The 25,608-nt window shown below is 36.4% G+C and overlaps 1 protein-coding gene across 2 annotated transcripts in view; it reads right to left on the bottom strand.

The window, feature by feature from the left end:
* The window catches only part of gbf1 (golgi brefeldin A resistant guanine nucleotide exchange factor 1), a 338,792-nt gene that overhangs the window by 79,946 nt on the left and 233,238 nt on the right, over window positions 1–25,608 (bottom strand). For both annotated transcript variants that reach the window (XM_051922800.1, XM_051922799.1), the window contains exons 10-13: window positions 13,379–13,626; window positions 11,206–11,374; window positions 3,396–3,607; window positions 2,849–2,947 (exon numbers count right to left, since the gene is read on the bottom strand). In XM_051922800.1, coding sequence (XP_051778760.1) covers window positions 2,849–2,947; window positions 3,396–3,607; window positions 11,206–11,374; window positions 13,379–13,626 — 728 coding nt within the window. The remainder of the gene's footprint in view (window positions 1–2,848; window positions 2,948–3,395; window positions 3,608–11,205; window positions 11,375–13,378; window positions 13,627–25,608) is intronic.

Raw genomic sequence — 25,608 nt, 5'->3', positions numbered from 1 at the left:
GCTAAGGAAGGAAGAGAAGGTAACGAAGGTAAATAAAGCGATCACAATCGAAACGAAGAAGGAAATTGTGTGGAAATATGAGAGTGGCATTCATGTGACCAATCTCGCTAATATGTACAGCATGTCGAAATCTACCATCTCGACAATTTTACAAAGAAAAGATTTGTATAAGGAAACTCCTTCCAAACAATAACCACCTTCCATTTCATTCTCCTCCTCCTTCCTTCCTGCAAGCCAAAGATGCCAACTTAAATGGTGAGTACAGTATGAAATTGTTGCTTCTGGTAGGCTAGGCACTTTTTATAACTTTTTGGTTAGTACATTAGAAAAATTATTGGTGTTTTTGGTAAATTATGCACATTATACAACCCTTTTTTATTAAAAAAAAAAAAGTTAAGTAGGTGTTGCTGTGGGAGGTTCGGAACACATTAAGGGCATTTCCATTATTTCTTATGGGAAAAATAGTCTTGACTTACAACCAACTTGAGTTACAACCAGCCCTCGCGAATGAATTGAGTTCGTAAGTCAAGGGTCCACTGTATTCTTGAATAAAAGCGCTTGTGTTTATTTGATAGTTGGACTAATGTCTTCACACATTATACACTTCAAGTCATTATTACTTTAACATGGAAAAAGTTTTTTTTTTATGTGTTCATCTTTTCTTGCCTCAAAATTTCCTGTCCTCCTACACTTACCCAGATCTTTGTAGACACAGAACACTCATGAAATGTATGTATTCCAAATAACGATATATTATTTACCCAATACAATTCCATGCACCTCACACCCAAATAAAGAGACCTGAGCTGAGAAAACTTCAGCTGCATCAGTGGGGGATGGAACAGCAGGCTGCTTGCTGGTTGTGCTGATTGACACATTTGCAAAACAAAGACGCTCATGAAGAGGTGCAAAGGAATCTAAGGTGCCCAGGCATTATGACTTTTTTCACAGGTTTCAGGGATTCTAGTGTTAACTATTCACAGTAACAGACAATTTATGCAAGGGTGACCAAACTTTTGCATGCCACTGTGTACCACGGATTGATAAGGTCCCTGGGTCTATGGGTGTTACTTGGTCAAGAGATGCACAGAGGTGGATAAAAGACTTTTTGGACTCAAGAGTTTGCTTTTTATCTGAGGTAGGCATGGTGGCACACTGGTTAGAACTGCTGCCTCACAGCTCAGGTCACATATTTGGCCACAATAATCAGTCCAACAGAGTTGACAGACACTTCTCATGGCCTCAGGGAACCTTAAAAGACTACTGCACCATTGTAAACCACTCATATCTAATTCATTGCCGATTGACATCAATGTATTTTGCCAATTTGTCAAAAATACTTGGATATTTTCTCGTTTTCAATGAACTTGAGGAAAAGAGAATTCAACAGGGTTTACTCATTAGTTATAAGAAAAGACTGAAGTTGAACCTTTTCAGTATAAGTAAACAAAGATTAAGAGGTGACATGACTGAGGCATTTAAAAACACAAAAGGAATTAGTACAGTGGATCCATGTTGTTACTTTAAAATTACACAGGTACAAAGGTGGAAACCAAAAGGTAAGTATAGCACACATTTTAGACAAAGAGAATAAACTACCAGGTAAGTGTGGTACAGAGTAAGAGTAATTTTATGAGATTATGATGGAGGAATTGAGCAGATAGGATTAGTGAGGTATGTTGGAATTAAAAGGTATTCTCATCAGAATTTTTCTAATGTTCTAAAGGAATGCTGTATTCATCAATGCAAAATTCTATAGAATATGTCATCAAAAGGGAGTTGATAGATTGCTGCACATTTCACTTGGATGTCTGTGTGCTCTTACATTTTAGTTACTTTTAAATCCTGTTCACTTTCATTCATACTACTGTGATTGTAAAACATTTGAAACCCCTGGTATAAAACTTTGTCCGTTTAAAAAATGTTAAGATAATTCAGTTGTTGAAAATTCTAGTGTATATATTTGGTTTTGGACTAAGATTATACAAAAAACATATAATATCCATCTCTAAACATCAGAGAATGGTGACACGTTGTACAGTATGCTGATGTATCCTGTACACAGGTAAAAGGACTCCATATAAACCTAAAAAAAAAAAGTTTTAAACTTGCTTAAAATGTGATGCCTTCATTCCTCAGACTGATAAGCAATTTAAGTATGGAAAATGTGCTACAGTATATAAATAACATGTATTATTTAATGTTAAGGAGATTTCTTCAAAAAGATAAGCAACCATCACAATAATGTCCATCCATCATCACTAACTCATAGAAAAGATATTTTTTTCTACAATTATATAAATATTTAACATCTAAATAACTTTTTAAGGTAGCAAAAACATTTTCAGTGGCTACAACATGCCATATTTTTCAATCATTCCTGAATTAAAAGCTACCTGCTATGTTAAACCAGTAAGGTGGTCTTTTATCGACAGTGCAAGTGAGGTTAAGGCTTCATCAGAAAAACAGGACAAACTGAGCGTATTTAATATCTATACATTAAATCATATGAATATCGAAGTTGAACAGTTAAACAGGAAATGACTGAGTACACAAAACAAATTACATAGAAGCAAAACAAGAATTTTTGATGGCACATTTAAAACATTATTGCAAAGAGGACTTAAAAGTAAACAAAACCTTAGAAAAAATGTTAGCTTCACCTTACGTACTCTTTAAAGCAGTGGGTTGAAAAATAATAATTACAGGAATATGTCAAAGATCCAAAAGCATTGTATTTAGGCTCATACCAAACACAAAGCTATAAGATGCACCCATAATAAAATAGAAAAAAGGGAATTTCTTTGAATATCATTTACGGCTCAAAACATTTTAAAGGCATACTGACCTCAAGCTGGAATTTAAGATGTCCTCTCATACTTTCAAAAAGAAGAAAACATACTTTAATGGAAGCAGCATAATGGTTCATGCGCTCTATGGCTAGGAGCTAGAATAAAAAAATATAATAATAAAAAAAACACTTATTAATAAAATAATGTGAATACATTAAATTTGATAAAAATTAAATTCAATCAAAGACTTCATATGATTTAAAATCCCTTTCTAATTTCAATATCATTACATTTATAGCTTAAAACAACAGTTCAAAACTAGCTATATCCTGATTATAGATGTTGTTACTGTACTATATTAAAATGCTTAAGTTATTCAAATGAAATACATTTATAAAGGCATACAATCAATACAAATAATAATACTGTATATAGAGCTACATTTAAACAGATTTTACATCCTTCGCTCGTAAATTTGGGTGCAAATTTATTCAACTCAGCTGCTACTTTCCGAAATAGCCCTATTGAAGTGAAATTTACACAAAACTTTTGTTTATTATTTTCAGTTACCTCAGATCATTTACAAAAAAAGAAAACTCTTACTTGGAAAAGATGTCGGCAAAGTTCATCTTTAACAAGGCCAAGTAAAGATTGGAACTTGGAAATATGTGCACACTCCAGAGCCACCGTCAATAGCTGCAAGCCCATGTGGATCATTACTTCAGAGTTATGTCGATCGTGAGGATTGGTTAAAGAAATAAGAAAACGGAAAAGCTCCCGAATACATGGAAGGCCATAAGGAACCAATGTGGCACCTGCATAACCATTTAAGGACAAGAAAAAGGAAAATAAAATAAAAAAAAAAAACAAAAAAAAACCACTTGATTTCACAGTTAATAAAAAAAAAACATGACTCATAATGTTTGAAAATGCAACAATACTTTATAAGCAAAAAACATGACCTGTGTTCTGAATTGCCCTGTACCAGAGACTTAAACTGGCTGTCTACATTAGAAGTATGTTCTTCCTTCACACAGTAGTAATACCTGTTGCAGATTAATTTAGGAAACAGATACTTATTGTAGTATGTTTGTTGTTTCCATATAATTTAAGAAATGAAACTATAGTTTGGGCAATTTTAAATTAAAAAAAAAACTCACAGAGCCCTTAACACCTGGCTTCCTGGCTTGTTGCACGATCAGACACATTTAAAATAAAAATAATCTTTGTCTACAGCGGGAAGATTTTAATGTCTTCTGCAGTACAGTGAAAACTTCTTATTATTGACTTTGGCTGAAAGTGTAACCAAACATTTGACATGTCTTCTTTAGTTAGCACGCTTATGCTAAGACTAGGGCTAGGTGATACGGAAAATAATCTTTTCACAATACTTTTATTCATATGAGTCGATATCAATATATATCATGTTGTAAATCAAACCACTATTTCTGTCAAACTTTAAGGTTCCTTTTTGCTCCTAGTGAGATATGAAGATATCATAAGGTTAATTTCAGTTTACATTTTATTTATTTTCTGTCATATTTTCAACATGAGAAATGTACTGTAGAACATTATAAAACTATATTTCAAATAAATAAAATAGGTATATATAATAAACTAAAATATTAATTACGACCAGTTAAATGTTTCAAGTGTTACAAGAGAACACAAACAAAATACACAACTAAATTCTTTGGTTAATTCCAAATAAATAAATTAGGCAATACAAAATAAAAAGTCTCAATTCTGACCAGTCAGAGGTGTTCAAGTTTTACAGGAAAACACACTAAATTTGTTGGTCAATTCCAGATGAATAAAATAAAACTTTAAATCTAAAATCTTAAATCTAAAATTTAAATCTTAAAGCTTTCAAGTTTTAGAGGAAAACACAAAGTAAACTCTTTGGTCAGTTCCAAATAAATAAAGTAGGTATTAAAACAGAGTAAAAATCTCAATAAAACACCTCTATACTATATCCTTTTCCTTTGAATAGATTTAAACTATTTTAAACGGTTGGGAAACAAACCCCAAAATAAATAGACAAAAACATTCTCTATATAGCCTCAGTACAATTTCAAGCAGCTTCCAAATGTAAACTATGGAGAACATAAACAAAATTGACATATTCACTCAATTTTTGTCAAATTATGCTCTAAGGAAAAAAAAAGGTACAAGAAATCCCCACTAGTGCAGCACTGGCTTGGGTCTAGGACTGTTAAGTCTTGCATTGTGGATGCTCTAAAGCAGGGGTCTCCAACATTTTTTTTCTCTGAGAGCTACTTTTACAAACTGAAAATGGCCGAGAGCTACTCATGTTTTCTAACATTTATTCTTATAGCTTATTTCAACCCAAACAAACTGAATAAGCTTGTTTTACCTGAACATTTACAAAATGTTGGTGTCCACAACTCACATTTTGCATTAAAACATCACAAAAAATATTTACTTCAACTGCAAGTGCATTTTGTATGTCTGTATGCATTTTCTAGTGTATCTCACACTATTGAATTAAAACATGAATGCTGTCAAAACAATACAGTGCAATTCCAAATACACAGATATTCCTTATTCATTTGTCATTTTGTTACATGTCGCTGTTTCACTTCACAAGAGTATTCACATGTCCAGTTGGATATGTGATGTGTTTTTTTAGTTAGTGAGATGACTGGCACTGCATGGAGTCAACAAGAGAGGTATATGGTGGAGTGTAGCCACTTAGGTTCACTCTTCTGGAGTCATTTAAATGTTCATCTGTCACTCTTGTTCTGCACTTTGATTTCATGACATTCATTTCAGAAAAGGCAGACTCACAGAGGTATGTAGACCCAAACAAAGCAGACATTTTCAGTGCTGCTTGGTGAAGATTCTTATAGTTATCTGGCTCTACTAAGCTCCAGAAATGCTGTTGAGACTTTAACTGCACATTATTTTGAAGGTTTATTAATACAGTCATATGAAAAAGTTTGGGAACCCCTCTTAATTCCTCGGATTTTTGTTTATCATTGGCTGAGCTTTCAAAGTAGCAACTTCCTTTTAATATATGACATGCCTTATGGAAACAGTAGTATTTCAGCAGTGACATTGTTTATTTGATTAACAGAAAATATGCAATATGTATCATAACAAAATTAGACAGGTGCATAAATTTGGGCACCCCAACAGAGATATTACATCAATACTTAGTTGAGCCTCCTTTTGCAAATATAACAGCCTCTAGACGTCTCCTATAGCCTTTGAGGAGTGTCTGGATTCTGGATGGATGTATTTTTGACCATTCTTCCATACAAAATCTCTCCAGTTCAGTTAAATTTGATGGCTGCCAAGCATGGACAGCCTGCTTCAAATCATTCCATAGATTTTCGATGATATTAAGTCGGGGGGCTGTGACGGCCATTCCAGAACATTGTACTTCTCCCTCTGCATGAATGCCTTTGTAGATTTTGAATTGTGTTTTGGGTCATTGTCTTGTTGGAATATCCAACCCCTGCGTAACTTCAACTTTGTGACGTATGCTTGAACATTATCCTGAAGAATTTGTTGATATTGGGATGAATGCATCTGACCCTCGACTTTAACAAAGGCCCCAGTCCCTGAACTAGTCACATAGCCCCACAGCATGATGAAACCTCCACCAAATTTGACAGTAGGTAGCAGGTGCTTTTCTTGGAATGCAGTGTTCTTCTTCCGCCATGCAAAGCGCTTTTTGTTATGACCAAATAACTCAATTTTTGTCTCATCAGTCCAAAGCACTTTGTTCCAAAATTAATCTGGCTTGTCTAAATGAGCATCTGCATACAACAAGCGACTGTTTGTGGCCTGAGTGCAGAAAGGGCTTCTTTCTCATCACCCTGCCATACAGATATTCTTTGTGCAAATTGTGCTGAATTGTAGAACGATGTACAGATACACCATCTGCAGCAAGATGTTCTTGCAGGTCTTTGGAGGTGATCTGTGGATTGTCTGTAACCATTCTTACAATCCTGCACATATGTCGCTCCTGTATTTTTCTTGGCCTGCCAGACCTGGGTTTAACAGCAACTGTGCCTGTGGCCTTCTAATTCCTGATTACATTCCTTACAGTTGAAACTGACAGTTTAAACCTCTGAGATAGCTTTTTGTAGCCTTCCTCTAAACCATTAAACTGAGCAATCTTTGTTTTCAGATCTTTTGAGAGTTGCTTTGAGGATCCCATGCTGTCACTCTTCAGAGGAGAGTCAAAGGGAAGCACAGCTTGCAATTGACCACCTTAAATACCTTTTCTCATGATTGGACACACCTGTCTATGAAGTTCAAGGCTTAAGGAGCTAATCCAACCAATTTGGTGTTGCAAGTAATCAGTATTGAGCAGTTACATGCATTCAAATCAGCAAAATTACAAGGGTACCCAAATTTTTGCACAGCCAGATTTTCATATTGATTTAATTTCATACAACTAAATACTGCTTTACTAAAAATCTTTGTTCGGAAAACACCCCAGTACTCAGATGTTCCTAGGAAATGAAAGACATACCACTTAACTTTTTTGTTGAAAGTAGAATAAATTATTATGCAGGCTGAGAGGGGTTCCCAAACTTTTTCATATGTATATAATATGTATATATTTTTGTATATAATATATAAAATCCAATGTCTGTGTGTCTGCTTTCATGCTACTCAAATTTAGATCTGTTTTTTTTTTTCTAGAATTTGCTTGAACATTCCGGTTGATTTTGCGACTTCTCTCATTTCGCTATGTATCATAGTTCTCTTGCAGTACTGATTTATTTGTGCAAATCCAAGAGAGAGACAGTGGGCCGAGGGGGGGCGGGGCCTTCCTCACTCACTCGCCAGCTTCAGGGCGTGTTCCTGAACTCCGCTTAGCTAGCGAACGAGAGAACAATTGAATTCAACTTTATTTGATATTTAAAATAAAGTGTTACTTAGGTCTTGATGAGTTTGAGTCTGGATATTCTCTTAAGTGTATGCCACATTGAAAAGATAAGATTGCAATTCAGATTGTGGACCGTGATATGATTTTTTGGAAAGATCAACCAACCACAATTTGACTAATAAAGTTTTCAAATTTATGTAGGATTCATTAACCCTTTGGTGAGCTACTTGGAAAGGGGTTGCGAGCTACCTGCAGCTTTCGAGCAACGTTTTGGAAACCTCTGCTCTAAAGGATGGCACTGCTTCAGATGGTTCAAAAGATTTGTGGTATTACCGGTCTTTGTGGAAACATACTTTTTACACATTTTGCAGTGCACACTGCTCTCCTTCTTGTCAGACTTTAAATAGCTAAAATATCTCCATGCTACTGAATTCCTCTGACCCTTCTTTTTGACAATGTACTCGTCTTTTGAACCTTGAGCTGTGTCTGTCTTGGTGTCTTCTTTGGTAACACCGATTTTTAAAAATTTTTCATTAACATTTTCTCTTTTATCTTGCTCCCATTCCAGATATACTGCTGTGCAGGACTGCTGTAGCCCAAACCTTAGCACGTGTGCTGCTGCTACTCCTATACTCAGTGTTGTGTTCATCAACCTAACCTGATATGGCTGTTATTCTGTTCACGCCACATGACTGATTTGGCATGGTACTACTCTTATTATCATTGGTATTTTGTGTTGTCTGCCAAAACACAGAAGAATTGAGTTCCATTGATGTTCTATTGACCATGTCTTATTGAGGAAAAGTTATTTTGCGATAATTATCTTTATGTTTAAATTGCCCAGCCCTAGCAGAGATACAAAAATTGAAAAAACTGACCGTGATCAAGAGTGACACTGAGGAGGATTGGATAGCAATCATTATAAAGCTTGGCTCAAATCCGAACTTGGTAATTCAACTTTAAACTTTGTAAGAGTTGAATTTGAATCCTGGTCCAATGTGTACCTAGCATTTGTTTGAGTCTCATATCCTTCTGAGCTAATTCTTCAAAGCTGATGCTGTTAGTTTCTTATTATTATGATAAATGCATTTCTTGTTATTTTATATAACTCCTTAAAGAGAAAATGTTATATTTATGGCATAACCATTCTTCTATAGTACTAAGTTTCCAGTTTTTGTACCCATCTAGATCATAAAAAAATAGACCACTGTTCTTATTAAACCATGAGAAACAGGACGAATGTGGAGAACCTTACATGTCTCCTAAAATAAGAATGAAAAAATAATATATTTTAAAAGTCACGTACATCCAAAGCTAACGAAACTATCAATCAAAATTTGGTCATTTAAGGTATCAACATTTACCATGTCCTGTTAGCAACTGGGTGTAACCAATCATGTTAAAAGTTTTCTGATTATGTAAAGAATTCCTTTTTTGGAGTAGTGACCTAATCAATGAATTGTATAAATATAGCACAGAGGACACTTTTTTCTTTGTAACATGTTGCTAATAACACATGTTGCCTCTTGTGAGATTTAGATAAAGAATAATGATTGACGCTTTCTCCTGCCTGTGTTTTACTACTTAAATCAGGGCATTCCAGTGGAGGGTGTCTGTATTTAAAATTTTCTTCCACAACTTTCAACTATTTCTGCCCTTATCCCTAAGTTAGATTGACTAATACCTCTGAATTTGGGAGGAATGCGATGCATGCATACAGTTAGGTCCATAAATATTTGGACAGAGACAATGTTTTTCTAATTTTGGTTCTGTACATTACCACAATGAATTTTAAATGAAACAACTCAGATGCAGTTGAAGTGCAGACTTTCAGCTTTAATTCAGTGGGGTGAACAAAACGATTGCATAAAAATGTGAGCCAACTAAAGCATTTTTTTTAAACACAATCCCTTCATTTCAGGGGCTCAAAAGTAATTGGACAAATTAAATAACTGGAAATAAAATATTCATTTCTAATACTTGGTTGAAAACCCTTTGCTGGCAATGACAGCCTGAAGTCTTGAACTCATGGACATCACCAGATGCTGGTTTCCTCCTTTTTAATGCTCTGCCAAGCCTTTACTGCAGCAGCTTTCAGTTGCTGTTTGTTTGTGGGCCTTTTTGTCTGAAGTTTAGTCTTCAACAAGTGAAATGCATGCTGAATTGGGTTAAGATCAGATGACTGACTTGGCCATTCAAGAATTTTCCACTTCTTTGCTTTAATAAACTCCTGGGTTGCTTTGGCTGTATGTTTTGGGTCATTGTCCATCTGCATCATGAAATGCTGCCCAATCAATTTGACTGCATTTAGCTGGATTTTAGCAGACAGTATATCTCTGAACACCTCAGAATTCATTCGGCTGCTTCTGTCCTGTGTCACATCATCAATAAACACTAGTGTCCCAGTGCCACTGGCAGCCATGCACGCCCAAGCCATCACACTGTCTCCACCGTGTTTTATAGATGATGTGGTATGCTTTGGATAATGAGCTGTTCCACGCTTTCTCCATACATTTTTCTTGCCATCATTCTGGTAGAGGTTGATCTTGGTTTCATCTGTCCAAAGAATGTTTTTCCAGAACTGTGCTGGCTTTTTTAGATGTTCTTTAGCAAAGTCCAATCTAGCCTTTCTATTCTTGAGGCTTATGAGTGGCTTGCACCTTGCAGTGCACCCTCTGTATTTACTTTCATGCAATCTTCTCTTTATGGTAGACTTGGATATGGATACGCCTACCCCCTGGAGAGTGTTGTTCACTTGGTTGGCTGTTGTGAAGGGGTTTCTCTTCACCATGGAAATGATTCTGCGATCATCCACCACTGTTGTCTTCCGTGGACGTCCAGGTCTTTTTACGTTGCTGAGTTCACCAGTACTTGCTTTCTTTCTCAGGATGTACCAAACTGTAGATTTTGCCACTTGAAATATTGTAGCAATTTCTCAGATGGGTTTTTTCTGTTTTCGCAGCTTAAGGATGGCTTCTTTCACCTGCATGGAGAGCTCCTTTGACTGCATGTTGTCTGTTCACAGCAAAATCTTCCATATGCACGCACCACACCTCAAATCAACTCCAGGTCTTTTATCTGCTTAATTGATAATGACATAACGACGGACTTGCCCACATCTGCCCATGAAATAGCCTTTGAGTCAACTGTCCAATTACTTCTGAGCCCATGAAATGAAGGGATTGTGTTAAAAAAATGCTTTAGTTGCCTCACATTTTTATGTAATCATTTTGTTCACCCCACTGAATTAAAGCTGAAAGTCTTCACTTCAACTGCATTTGAGTGGTTTCATTTAAAATTCATTGTGGTAATATACAGAACCAAAATTAGAAAAAAGTTGTCTCTGTCCAAATATTTATGGACCTAACTGTATGTATGCCATGCAACAGATGGTCTCCTATCCCTTGCTAGATGCTGCAGACATGGGTTCTAGCTATTTATGAGTTCATAGCTGAACAAGAAAGTTCAAAATAATATAAATAAATCAAAGATTTTCCAGTAGATCGTTAAGTTAAAATTTGGCATGAACCAGTTTTTACCTACCATCCCTCTGTGTAGATTGAGTAAATCGTACTCCCCTTGGGTTCACATAGTCCATATCATGCACAGATGCGGTGTCTGAGTGATCCATAATTGAATCTCGATCCTCTAAAACCTCAGGAATTGATTCCACTGAAGTTGACTGAACTTTATTCACTCGTTGATTTTCTGCCTAATGCATAAAAAAAGGATTACACTGATATATTATTTCAACAAATACTGTATCTCTAAGAGAGGCTTAATGATAATCTTTGACATTATTGCAAAAACATTCAATTGCTTCATGTCTCAGATATTGTTACATGTTTACGTTCTATGCAGAAGATATGAAAAGAATCACTCAGAGCTAGAAGAAACAAATCCTAACAGTCCTTAATTCCCTGTCTGTTCCACCAATGGAAGTGCATAAACAGGTATGTTACAACCATTTCTTCCTTTATTATTTTTGAATACATCAGTATCATTTATTAACAACTTCAAACCTATTACTACTAATGTATATTAGGTTAACAACTGTATCTAACGGAACATACAAGATCAATGCTCATTACAGGCTTTTTAAGTATGCATACATATTTTAACAAATAAAGTACATGCTGGTTAAATAACTTGTGCAGGTTCAACCATTGAGTCGGGGTGAGAACTCAAACCAGTAACGTTGTGGTTTAAAATCTATACTACCTGCCAGATGTGTAATGCCATAGAGTAAACACAGAACATTTCTCTCATAAAACCACTACAGCTTGAGTATCCCCAATCCAAAACTTTTTGAGCACTGACATGACGCCCCCCCAAGTTTCCTCTAATTTTTTTTTTTTTTTGAACTGATGTTAACAATATTTCATGCAGACTCCTAACGGCTTCATTCATTTTGAGTGTCTGGGGGGCTGCCCCACGAAGCTAGGACTCACGATCAATGACCAGGGTTGAGGTCCACTATGAAGCAGTAAGATTTATGACGCGCCATCACTCGATCAACTATTGTTGACAGTGACACTATTCCCAACCCACAAAGCTGGTCATTCCATTAAGCAACCTAGGCAGTCGCAGAGGGCAATGTCATCCAAGCAGTGCTGTTTAGGTAAACCAAGGGAATTCCCCTGTCAACTGGTCCTTGATGTTTCATAGGACTGACGACAAGCTTTGATCTGCAGGGGGGCCTTTAGGTAAGTTATGGGATGCACGCTCCAGACCCACAGCCTAGGGCTACAACTGGGCTTCCATCATCACTGAAAGCGGGACAGATGTTGCGAGGCAGTTTCAATATGTTGCGCCCTTCAGGGGGTGAGAGAGTGAAATGAAAAAACACACCCTAGATCAGATTTATAAAACTGAAAGTTTCAAGTAAAGTTGTATACAGTATGTGAATTGCAGTTCTTCAATGCAAATATTCAACTAGGGAACTAATGAGTCTACACATCATATCAATCTGTTTAACGGTTTAACATGTTTCTCGTGTCAATGAACATTCTACTAATGACTTGGAAATATGAATTATTATACACGAGTTGTCATTTAGCTTATTTGGCTGCATTTCCTAACTTGAACAAGGGTTTCCCCAAGATATCTCATAATCAAAACATGTAGGCTGTGTTTTGAAGTGTTGCATTCATTTGAAGTTTATACTGTTCCCCTGGTGATTTTAATCAACTGTGTTATAAGCAATAATGTCAATCAGAAATATGAAAAAGCACATATGGTACAAATGTATATTCAGCAACCAGAATATTAGGTAATGTTTGAATATATTAGGATATTTCTACTCTATTTCCCAGTAAGCCTTCTCATCATTGTTGGTGATCAGTCCTAAGACTGTGGTGATGTGTGATGTGAATTACTGGCTAAATCATAAGTTGGAAACCACAAAATGGCAGGGTTCAGCTTCTAGCACTGTACCACTATGTAACCTCTAGTAAATCACTCAGCCAGCTAGTGGTTCAAGTGTGTGAATGTGAATCCTTCTGAAGTAATCTATATACTGCAGGATTAGAATGTCATTATAGTGAATATCAAAAGCATTCCGATGTTTTATTTCCTTTAAAAGGTATTAAGTAAAATAAATGGGAAGACATCATTCCCAGTTATTATAAACACAAAACAATTTCCTATACTAGTTCATTCTTACTCCCTCTTTTCAAAATTGATACAAAAGTATCAAAAATTAATACCCCAATACCTGTTCATCACTGTAACCTGGATAAACATTTCCTGCTGTAAGTTCTAACGAAGGTGTTGCAGCTGGAGTTGTGCATGAGGAACTACCGTGTTCTATGTCAGTAAGATCTTCTTTGGAGGGGGTTTTAGAAGACAGATCAAGGCCACTGTCAGTGGATGGACTGGATATAGAAGAAGGGACACTGTCAAGTGTACTTGAAGCAACACTGCATAGTCCACCTGTAGTTTGCTCCACAAAAGGAACTCCATCTGAAATTTTAAATAAAATAATCAAAAGTGTACAATTTTTATCTAATCCTAGATTAAACAAAATGAATCACAAAAAGATAAAAACTGATAAAGAAACAACCTTCTGTAATAAATTTAGCATGAAAGAGTATTCTGTTTTTCCTTCTGACTTTATCCACTTCAAAAGTAAAACTAACAATTCTATTGAGTCTGCACAGAAATCAACTTCCACACAAACAAGCAAATTAAAAAAGATTAACATTGCTTATTTTCAATGATGTTTTATATGATATTCATAACTTCTATGTCTACCATATTACTTTTCAAACCATGACATATAAAAGAAAACATTTCATATTTCAAATCAATTCATTATTCGTTGCATTTTCTAAACTGCACATCAAATTCAGGGCTCCCAAATGCCAGTGCCTTTCCTATCTCAACTGAGCAAAATGTGAGAATTAACTCTGCATCTATTAAATAACATTTTTTTGAGGATTAAACCATATTTTTGTACATTTTGCAATATTTGTATACTAGGCACAACAGGGAGTACTTTTCATCTGAAATAATGAACATGAAAACAAATACTTCTCCTGTTCTGTTTAGAACAAAAATGCTGTTTGGTTAAACATACTAAGATGTAATTCTGAGCCACGACACCAATATAGTGTAACATACAGTATACAAAATCCTTTAATCTTCAATTAAAATTTGATTAACCATGTTGTAATTTCTGGATTCAAACAAAAACATACAAAAATGAGAAATAACACCTTGCTTAATTAATATAGGAGTCCAATTAAAAAAAATGAACTGGTTGGGATGAAAACTTACATAATCATAATCCATGTCTAATGTTTTCATATTTTATGTACATAAAAAGCAAGGATATAAAAATCAGTTTTCTGGTTTGTTAAATATAAAAGTAACTACAATACATTATCTTTTGCCATTCAAAATATACATGTGTCAATGCCAGACATACTATTTAACATTACAAACTTAATAAGAAACAGTTTTATTTCCACATATGAGGAACCATTAAATCCCTATGTGGCTCTTTATACAAATGCTATACATTGTTCTTATTTATCAGGTATTACCAAATTAGGGAAAACAATGCAGAATTGCACCCTGATCTCTTGTAGTAAATGCTAAAAAGACTGTTTGGAGTCAACATCATACCACTTCAAAAGGTCATTAAGTACAATGTGTGCCAACATTAAATACTGTTTTCACATTTTTATTTGTAGGCTCAACAAGTTGTTCAAAACTAGAGCTTGTATTCTTTTTAAAAAAATATGTCCCTGATAACATTTCTCACTGTGTTAGGAGAAATAGTTGTTCAGATTTCTCTTGCTGCATGAACATATTTGGGGAACAGTGACAGATAACAACTCTGATGTCTTGCAGCATATTTTATATAGGATTAAAATCGTAACTCTGACTGAGCCTTTTGAGGATATTTATTTTTATTTGGTTTAAGCAAATACGTCTTCTTCTCTTTTAATGGTTAATGGCTGTTAAAAGCAAGTTGTAAGTAGTATTTATTCATTATGTCAAACTCTACTCCTAACAGATGGACAATTACTGTATCCTCATAACATGATGCTACCACCATCATATTTATAGTGGAGAAAGTAGAACCTGTCTAGTGTGCCAATATCACTTGAGACACTAATTCTGGTTCACAAAATCTTGAAGTTGCATTCCTTAGATATTTGGAAAACATTTCAGAATATCCAGTTTGGTGGTAGTTTTGTTTTCCAGTTCTGCACAATAAAATTCAAGGTATGACACAACTGAAAAGGTTTTGCTCTCTTCCCCAGACACTTTTCTCTATTATCAGGTAAAACATTCTACTGTCAATACACACAGCTCAAGTATACTCACAGACTTCATCCAACACCCGATAAGTCCCATCTAACTGCCTTAGCATCATATTCACCCTTTCCCTATTGCCACTGTGTAGTCCCATCCTGTTTGCTCTGTATGTATAGATAGTACACTTTCACACCAAACACACACTTTGCACATTTCTATATTCTTTTGTATTTTACCAATGAAAGCTTTTCTGTGTTAGGACCACTAGCAGGCAAATGTTTATTTATACTGTATATCTGGCCATCGGACCTTACTCTTATTCTATGTTAATTTGTGTTGTCTTATTTTAATTCTTACTTTGTCTTTTTTTTCTCTTTTCTTCATCATGTAAAAGCACTTTGAGCTACATTATTTGTATGAAAATGTGCTATATAAATAAATGTTGTTGTTGTTGTATCTTTGCGCTCTCCTAAAGTTGTCTCAGGGGTCAGCTGGCAATGTGCTTTATAATTTAATTTACCAGAAGTCATCAGTATACAAAGTCATTGGAGCATTTTCAGAATCTATTGCTGAGTGCAGAACTTTCTCATTGTTTCAAAATCTGCAACATCCATTGCCCATCCATACATCCCCCATTTTCTCTCTGTGTGTCTCTCTCTTTTTACTTTCTTATTTTTGTTTACCTCTCTACTCTTTTTTTGTGTATTTGGTGTCCATGCTTCTTTTGCTTTTAACTTTGACACGTATTTTTTAACCCCATATGTATTGTGACCTCTAGGGAGTGTTTCAGAGCCCCAAACATAACTTACCAGAAGGGTTCAAATTTACTTGTTTGTTTTTTTTTTTAACCACTACACTTCTGCACAGGCTTCTTTCAATAAACACAATGCCTTCTTAGTCCACCAATCCTCTCCCAACTCAGACTCCCCAAGTGAGGCAAGTCGGCCTCTTTTATCCCAGACACAGGAGCCCTTCTGGTGCCAGGACATTGCCCAATAGAAGCATTTCTAGGTCAAGCGGAAGCCTCCTAAAGTAGGGATGTTCCTCCCCTGCAGCTCCCCCTGGCACATAGCAGGGCAGCCCAATGAGACTACATATCCCAGTTGGCCCTGCAGGCCTGTACTTCGGTACACCTGTCCAGGAGCACTATTACCTAGTATTATGGGGAGCATACAGTCTTGATAAGTCTATCGTCGCCACTCTTTCCATTATAGTGGTCTCTAGCCAAATAAGGATCTTCTATTTCATTCCCCCACCGGGGTGTCAATCCATCTATTCTGGCATGTCATGTCAGCCTCCAGTCAAAGAATGGGAATGGATGAGACAGTCCATTCATGTTGTCCTTCACAGTATATACAATATACATATACATTACCTGCCCTCAGTTACGACATTGGGCACACCCATCTAGTAGCAGTTTGGACCCACTTTTACTTCTACAGCTCAAGGTCGTCCTGGCATGGACTTAACAAGGTGCTGGAAACATTCCCTAAGTATTCTGGTATGTGCTGAGTCCATACCATCGTGCAGATGGCCAGACATTCACGATACAAATTTCCCATCTACATCCAAAAATAACACTATAGGATTGAGACTTGAGGGTTGTGTAGACCCTATTAAAGTACACTGCTAGAAGTGTTCATTTGAAAAAGTGAGGACTGTGAACAAAAAGAGCTGAACATGGTCAGCAACGATTTTTACAAATGCCGTGGTATTCAAAAAAACCACTTGTATTAACAGGCCAAACGTGTGCCATAAAAATGTTCCAATAGCAAAACCAACCGAACTGCTGACACCAAACACCAAATCTATCATCGGTATTTTGCAGAAGAAATAAAAAATTTTCACAACAGGTGACATTTTTTCAATCTTCAGTTGTCAAATTTCAGTAATCACATGTACAGTTCAGTCTTACTTTCCTATTCTTAGCTGACAGGAGCAAAACCTGATGTGGTATTCTGTAACAATAGCCCAACCACTTCATGATTTGATAAGTTGTGCATGTACTAATCTTTATTTTTCTCTGCTGTCTTTTCCAGTTTTTCTGCGGTGGTGATCCATGCTGCCACCACCCTCTGATCAAAGCACCATGCAGCCACCTGTGAGGATGGAATGAAGGGGAGTGCTCCAGCTGTCCATTTGTCTTCATCAAATCTTCTCATATGAAGTCTGAGAACATATAGGATTGACTTAAGAACATTTATACTGTATATTAAGCAAAATGCACAGTTGTGGTTAGCCTAGGAACCCCTGCAGATTTTGTTTTTTTTTCTCCGGGTTGAGGTTTTTTTTTGTTTTTGTTTTTTTTTCTTTCCTCCCGGCCATCTGACTTTATCACTGGACTCATCTTTAGAAACTGCATATAAGGAAGCTACTCTTCTAAATGATATTTATCGGTTTTTGAGATCATTTAGATTCATTTGTTTTTTTTTCTTTCTTTGTTACTTAATCTTTAATATTGTTGCCTAATCTGATTTGTTTTTCTTTTCTTGTAATTTTCTCTCTAACATCTTGTAAAGCACTTTGAGCTACAGTGGTTGCATGAAAATGTGCAATATAAATAAATGTTGCTGTTGTTTAATGATTCCCCTCCGCACACCTGTTACAAACAGCTGCTGTTTGAGAATATATAACCTTTCTGTTATCTTGCCAGTGTTTGTCCACTTTCCTCCAACCCCTTTCATTAACAAGGTGTTTTCACTCATAGAAGTGTCACATATGGAATGTTTTTAATAGTACCACTCTTTGTAAACTCTTCAAACTATCATATCTGAGAATGTTTTTAATAGCACCACTCTTTGTAAACTCTTCAAACTATCATATCTGAAGGGTAAGGAAGGCTGCTTTTTCAAGGTGCTAGAACAACAACAGCAAGCACCCACAATCATACCACCATTTAAGATACTTAAACCACGAGTGTTTCCCATCCTAATAGAAACAATTAAACCTCTTGACTATGTGTGTGTTCTATCTATCTATCTGCAGTTTTTGCACACAAGTTTACATACCCTGGCAGAATTTTAAGATGTGTACCATACTTTAAAGAAAAGATGACTGATCAGGCAAAAACACATTTAATTTACTTTTAATTTAATCTAAATTAAACTATAAGGCATTACAGAATAGCAGAAGCATTAAACAATTATAAGGAAAATAAGATGGTCACTGTTCAGAAGTTTGCATACCCTTAGTTCTTACTACTGTTTATTGCCCCCTTTAGCATCAATGATGGCAGTCATTAATGATAGTTGTGGAATAGGCCCTTGATTTTCTGAGGTAGTAGAGCTTCCCATTCTTCTTGGAAAAAAGCCTCCAAGGGCCCGTAAATTCTTGGGTTGTCATGCATGAACTACACATTTGAGATCTCACCAAAGTGGCTCAATGATATTGAGTTTAGGAGACTGTGATGGCCACTCCAGCACCTTCACTTTTCTCTGCTATAAGGGTCGACCTGGCCTTGTGCTCTGGATCATTGTCATGTTAGAAGATCCAAGGGCATCTCATGCACAGCTTTCAGACTGATGAATACAAGTTGTCCTCAAATATTTTCCAGTAACATGCCCCATTCATCTTGTCATCAATTTTCACTAAGTTACCTATGCTGCTGTAGCTCACAACCCCCAGAACATCAGAGATCCACCTCAATGCTTCACAGTAGGTATGGTGTACTTTCATCCTCGGCCTTATTGTGTCCTCTCCAAACACAACACTTATGGTTGCGACCATAAAGTTCAATTTTGATCTCATCACTTCAAAGAAGTTTTGAGGCTTGTCTTGATTCTATGTGGCAAATTGTAAGCACGCTGTTTAGTGGTGTTGGCACAGTAAAGGCTTTTTTCTTGCAATTCAAACTTGCAGCCCATTCTTGTTCAAGTACATCCTAACTGTGCATCTTGAAACAACACCACCACTTGTTTGCAGAGAAGCCTGTATTTCAGCTGAAGTGGCTTTTGGGCATCTTCTTGGCATCTTGACAAATGATTCTGGCAGTTGTGGCTGAAATCTTGGTTGGTCTACCTGAACATGGCAACAACAGAACCTGTAACTTTCAACTTTTTTCATCAGAGAACACTACTGACAGGCATTTTCAGATCTTTGGTTATCTTTTATTATCCTTTTCCTGCTTTATACAATTCAACAACCTTTTCTTGCAGGTTCTTTGACACTACTTTTGCTTTCCTCATGGCTCAGTATCCAGCAAGGTCAGTGCAGCTCTGCAAGAATTTAAATTGACTATTTATACACAGACACCGATTACAATCAAAGAAGTTACAGGTGTGGACACTGAATTTGAACCTGTGTGTGTCAACTTGTATGTAAATTATCAGCCCCAACATTCAAGGGTTTATAGTGCCAACTATAATAGCGAGGAGAATGTAAATAGTAAGGTGGAAAGATTTAATACTAAAGTGAGGGCTGCTGTTGACATAGTTGCACCTGAAAAGACAGTTAAAAAATCTTCTAGCATTGTTATACCTTGGAAGACCCAAAGAGTGTCTGATTTAAAGAGAACATGCCGTAGAGCTGAGCGTAAATGGAGGAAGACTAAACTAACTATTGACTATGAAATATTAAAAGTTAAAATAACAGAATACAATAACACAGTCCGTCTTGAGAGGCGCTGCTATTTCTCTAAGATTATAAATAACAATGCTAGTAATCCCAGAGTGTTATTTTCGACAATTGATCATCTGTTAAACCCAGGTAACTCAAAGGAATGCCTCCTAAGTACTTCCAGTAAAACCTGTGAGGCTATCGCTGTATTTTTCAATCAAAAAATTAATGATATTAGAAATAACATAGTATATCTCCCCAACACTAAGGATCCCCCGAAACCCCAGTACTCCATAATAAATAAATTAGAGTCTTTCACTAGGATAGATTTACCTGATTTACATAAAATAATTTCTCAAATGAAACCATCCACCTGTGCCCTTGACCCAATACCAACAAATTTTTTCAAAGAAGTATCGGGTGTGCTTATTGATAATGTTCTTGACATAGTAAATTCGTCATTAGATACGGGGGTCTTCCCAGACTGTCTTAAGACTGCGGTAGTTAAACCCCTACTTAAGAAAAATAATCTCGACCCCTCTTCTCTTGAAAATTATAGACCCATCTCTAACCTGCCTTTCTTAAGTAAAATTCTAGAGAAGGCAGTCATTATGCAGTTAAATGAGCACCTCAATAAACATGCTATTCTTGATAAATTTCAGTCAGGTTTTAGAACAAATCACAGCACAGAAACTGCACTCGTTAAAGTAGTAAATGACTTGCGGGTAAATGCAGACAGAGGCCATTTATCTGTTCTCATCCTCTTAGATTTGAGTGCCGCATTTGACACTATTGATCATAATATTCTTAAGAATCGCCTTAGTCAATGGGTGGGCCTCTCTGGCAGTGTCTTAAACTGGTTTGAATCCTACCTGGCAGGGAGAAAATTCTTTGTTAGTTGTGGTAATTATAACTCAAAGACACATGATATTCTATATGGTGTTCCACAAGGCTCTATCCTGGGTCCGCTGCTCTTCTCAATCTACATGCTTCCATTAGGTCAGATTATCTCGGGACATAACGTGAGCTACCACAGCTATGCTGATGACACACAGCTGTATTTATCAATAGCACCTGATGACCCCAAATCTCTTGATTCGCTAACACAATGTCTAACCTGTATCTCAGAATGGATGAATAGTAACTTTCTCAAATTAAATAAAGAAAAAACCGAAATCTTAGTGATTGGCAATAATGGATACAATGAGGCTATTAGAAATAAACTGGATGCATTAGGATTAAAAGTCAAATCGGAGGTAAAAAGCTTAGGGGTAACCGTTGATTGTAATCTGAATTTTAAATCGCATATTAATAAAATCACTAGGACAGCATTTTTTCACCTAAGGAACATAGCAAAAGTTAGACCTCTTATATCATCGAAAGATGCAGAGAAATTAGTTCATGCGTTTGTCTTTAGTCGGCTAGATTACTGTAATGCACTCCTCTCAGGACTACCCAAAAAAGACATCAATCGTTTGCAGTTAGTGCAGAATGCAGCTGCTAGAATCCTTACCAGGAAAAGAAAATCCGAACACATTTCTCCAGTTTTGATGTCACTACACTGGTTACCTGTGTCATTCAGAATTGACTTTAAAATTCTGCTTATGGTTTATAAAGCTTTAAATAATCTCGCCCCGTCTTATATATCGGAATGTCTGACACCTTATATTCCAAATCGCAACCTCAGATCCTCAACTGAGTGTCTCCTTAGAATTCCAAGAGCAAAACTTAAAAGAAGTGGTGAGGCGGCCTTCTGCTGTTATGCACCTAAAATCTGGAATAGCCTGCCAGTAGGAATTCGCCAGGCTAATACAGTGGAGCACTTTAAAAAACTACTGAAAACACATTACTTTAACATGGCCTTCTCATAACTTCACTGTAATTTAATCCTGACACTCTGTATATCCAATTCATTATAATAACTATTCATTCAAAATTTGTACTAACCCCTACTCTCTCTTCTGTTTTCTTTTCCGGTGTCCTATTGGTGGTGGCTTGTGCCACCACCATCTACCCAAAGCACCATGATGTTCCAACAATGATGGATGGATTAAAAGCCAGAAGTCTGTATAACCATCAGCATCAAGTGACTCCGTGAGAACCCTAACTACAAAAAGGACTATTTCATTTATGTTAGGTAGAATGCCCAAAGGGGACTGGGCGGTCTCGTGGCCTGGAACCCCTACAGATTTTATTTTTTTCTCCAGCCTTCTGGAGTTTTTTTTTGTTTTTTCTGTCCACCCTGGCCATCGGACCTTACTCCTTTCTATGTTAACTAATGTTGTCTTATTTTAATTTCTTATTTGTCTTTTATTCTTCTTTTCTTCGTTATGTAAAGCACTTTGAGCTACTTTTTGTATGAAAATGTGCTATATAAATAAATGTTGTTGTTGTTGTAAACTTTTGATCAGGCCCATTTGGGCGATTTCAGTTATCATTATGATTTAACACTAGAATTACCAGAGCCTACGAAAAACTTGTATATCCGGTCCACCTTAAATCGCTTCTTAAATCCGTTCACAGCTCTCCGCCAGCATCCTTTGTCCTCTAAATGTGCTGATAAAAGACAAGCTGCCAGCAGCCGGCTATTCCATCCCCCCACCGACTTAGAACGTGAGCGAAGTTTTCCCAGCTCACGCCTTGATTGATTATGTGGGAGTGAAGTGGAGTTTTACAGTGGAAATAAGAGATCATTATTCTAAAGTAATCTGTGTAAACACATTGTTAAAACAGAAACTTTTTCATATTTTAATAATAAATGTTACAAAATGTAGTAGGCATAAACTATAGAATATATAAAGCCCGAGTTCCAAAGATCAAATAAACACTTTCACAAAAGCTTCAAGAATGATTCAATAGCTTCTGTGGCGTAGCGCGCTAAGATTTGCCTCTTAGCACAGAGCAGCTTTTCCTTGCCTCACAGACCTGAGTTCGATTCCCCGCTGGGGATGAAGTGTTGCTTTTTTTTTCTTTTCTTTTAAACCTCAAACGGACATAAAATTTATACATTGGTATGCACTGTCAGTTACTGAGATCGTTATATTTTCATGTGGGATGCTCCTTTTCAAATATTTTTTTAACAATTGAGACTGCAATTAACAGGAACAACTGTCCTTATAACTTATTTTTAAGATCCATAACACACAGACAAACAGAGCACTGCGTAATAGAGAGACAGACAGGCAGAGAAGTCACTAGATTTATAAATAAACAGGGAAGCCACGTGTACTGAAAGAAAAAAAGAACAACATGTGCGTTGTCCCTGCTGCACTGGGGGGAGGGGTGATGTTAGAGCGCCTGCGCTTATTCAGTGCAGCAGGGACAACGCACATGTTGTTCTTTTTTTCTTTCAGTACATGTGGCTTCCCTGTTTATTTATATATCTAGTGACTTCTCTGCCTGTCTGTCTCTCTATTACGCAGTGCTCTGTCTGTCTGTGTGTTATGGATCTTAAAAATAAGTTATAAGGACAGTTGTTCCTGTTAATTGCAGTCTCAATTGTTAAAAAAATATTTGAAAAGGAGCATACCACATGAAAATATAACGATCTCAGTAACTGACAGTGCATACCAATGTATAAATTTTATGTCCGTTTGAAGTTTAAAAGAAAAGAAAAAAAAAAGCAACACTTCATCCCCAGCGGGGAATCGAACTCAGGTCTGTGAGGCAAGGAAAAGCTGCTCTGCGCTAAGAGGCAAATCTTAGCGCGCTACGCCCCAGAAGCTGTTGAATCATTCTTGAAGCTTTTGTGAAAGTGTTTATTTGATCTTTGGAACTCGGGCTTTATATATTCTATAGTTCATGCCTACTTCATTTTGTAACATTTATTACTAAAATATGAAAAAGTTTCTGTTTTAACAATGTGTTTACACAGATTACTTTAGAATAATGATCTCTTATTTCCACTGTAAAACTCCACTTCACTCCCACATAATCAATCAAGGCGTGAGCTGGGAAAACTTCGCTCACGTTCTAAGTCGGTGGGGGGATGGAATAGCCGGCTGCTGGCAGCTTGTCTTTTATCAGCACATTTAGAGGACAAAGGATGCTGGCGGAGAGGTGTGAACGGATTTAAGAAGCGATTTAAGGTGGGCCGGATATACGAGTTTTTTCGTAGGCTCTGGTAATTCTAGTGTTAAAAAGGACACACACAATTATGTGATAATAAATTGCTTCACCTGAGCACACCATGATTACATAGCTATTTTCCAAACAATGGCCAATATGCCACACATTCTGCCAGGGTATGTAAACTTATGAGCATATATACATATATACATATATACAAACACATACACACACACACCCACACAGAGTTGCAACCACATGATTGTGAACTGTGTATAAATATATATGTAAGTGTGAATGTGTGTAATTATGAGTTAACGTATGTGTAATGTAACAAGAGGCATGAATGTGTTACTAGAATTTTCCATATTTTTAACATGGTACACAAATCATTGAAATCATCAAAAAATATTTTTTCAAAATACAAGTGTGAGACAATAATGTGGAACAAACTTTATAGAACTGACTAAATGTAAAAAAAAAAAAAAAAAAATACATATTTTTCTTTCTTTCTCATTCTGTAGTTTCTACATATACAGGCTCTTCTCAATATACTATTCATTCAGTTTTGTTCTGCCACATATAGCTTGAGGATTTTTCTACACTAATTTTTGTCAGTGAAAAGTAATAAATGCATGGCAAAGTTAGTAATAAATCTAAACCCACATCAACCTTTACAAAGGCCTGTGGTCAGAATTATAAAAATTATGTATGCACAAAAAGAGGCTCGAAATGTGTGCACACAATATTCCATGAAAGAGGAGAATGTGTATATGCTTATCGCAACTCTGACCCATCTGAATACAACTTTTGGGAGAAAGTGGAAAATGATGACACCCTTGTTAAACTAGGGAAACTCAGCCATACCGGTAAATGTTGATTCACACCACCCAGTTGTTTTTATGTGCTTGACACATTCTCTTGAACTATGTGCTGGAAGCAACTAACTGACTGATGAGGCACTACATTCAATTTCCATGTGGTGTGGATGTACAGGCAAACATAAAAAGGCAATCTTGCGGCCTTGTACAATTTTCCTAACATAATCAGGGCACTTGACTGCACTCGTATTGCAATAAGAGGTCCTAGTATGAATGAAGCTGCTTTTGTTAACTGTAAAACAGTGATATTTCATTACACCGGGTTGCTTTGACCATAAAATTTTGATAGTAACTCAAACTCACAACGGATATGGCAAGGCATCCGATTATTCACGGATTACAAAAACAAGAATGAAATACAATACATGCTGGCCAATAACAATGCCAACCTAGCAGAGGAACTTAACAGTTTTTTGGCATGGTTTGACAAGGACAATAACCAGCTTCTAGTCAGCTCCGAGCTGGCTGGAGACTCACAGCCTTTGGTCCTACATATACATAAGGTGCACTCAACAACATCAACATAAGGAAGGTGGAAGGTCCTGATAACGTACAAGGACGTGTGCGCCAGGCCTGCGCTGACCAACTAGTGGAGGTATTTACAGTACACACATAACCTCACTCTCTCTCCCCCACGTACCTGAAATCCATGACCTTTACGCCCATTTTAAAA

The sequence above is a fragment of the Erpetoichthys calabaricus genome, chromosome 2 (assembly GCF_900747795.2).
Source record: "Erpetoichthys calabaricus chromosome 2, fErpCal1.3, whole genome shotgun sequence".
NCBI classification, from domain to species: Eukaryota; Metazoa; Chordata; class Cladistia; order Polypteriformes; family Polypteridae; genus Erpetoichthys; species Erpetoichthys calabaricus.
The sequence above is the reverse complement of the archived record's forward strand: the minus strand, read 5'-3'. Positions and strand labels throughout refer to the sequence as shown.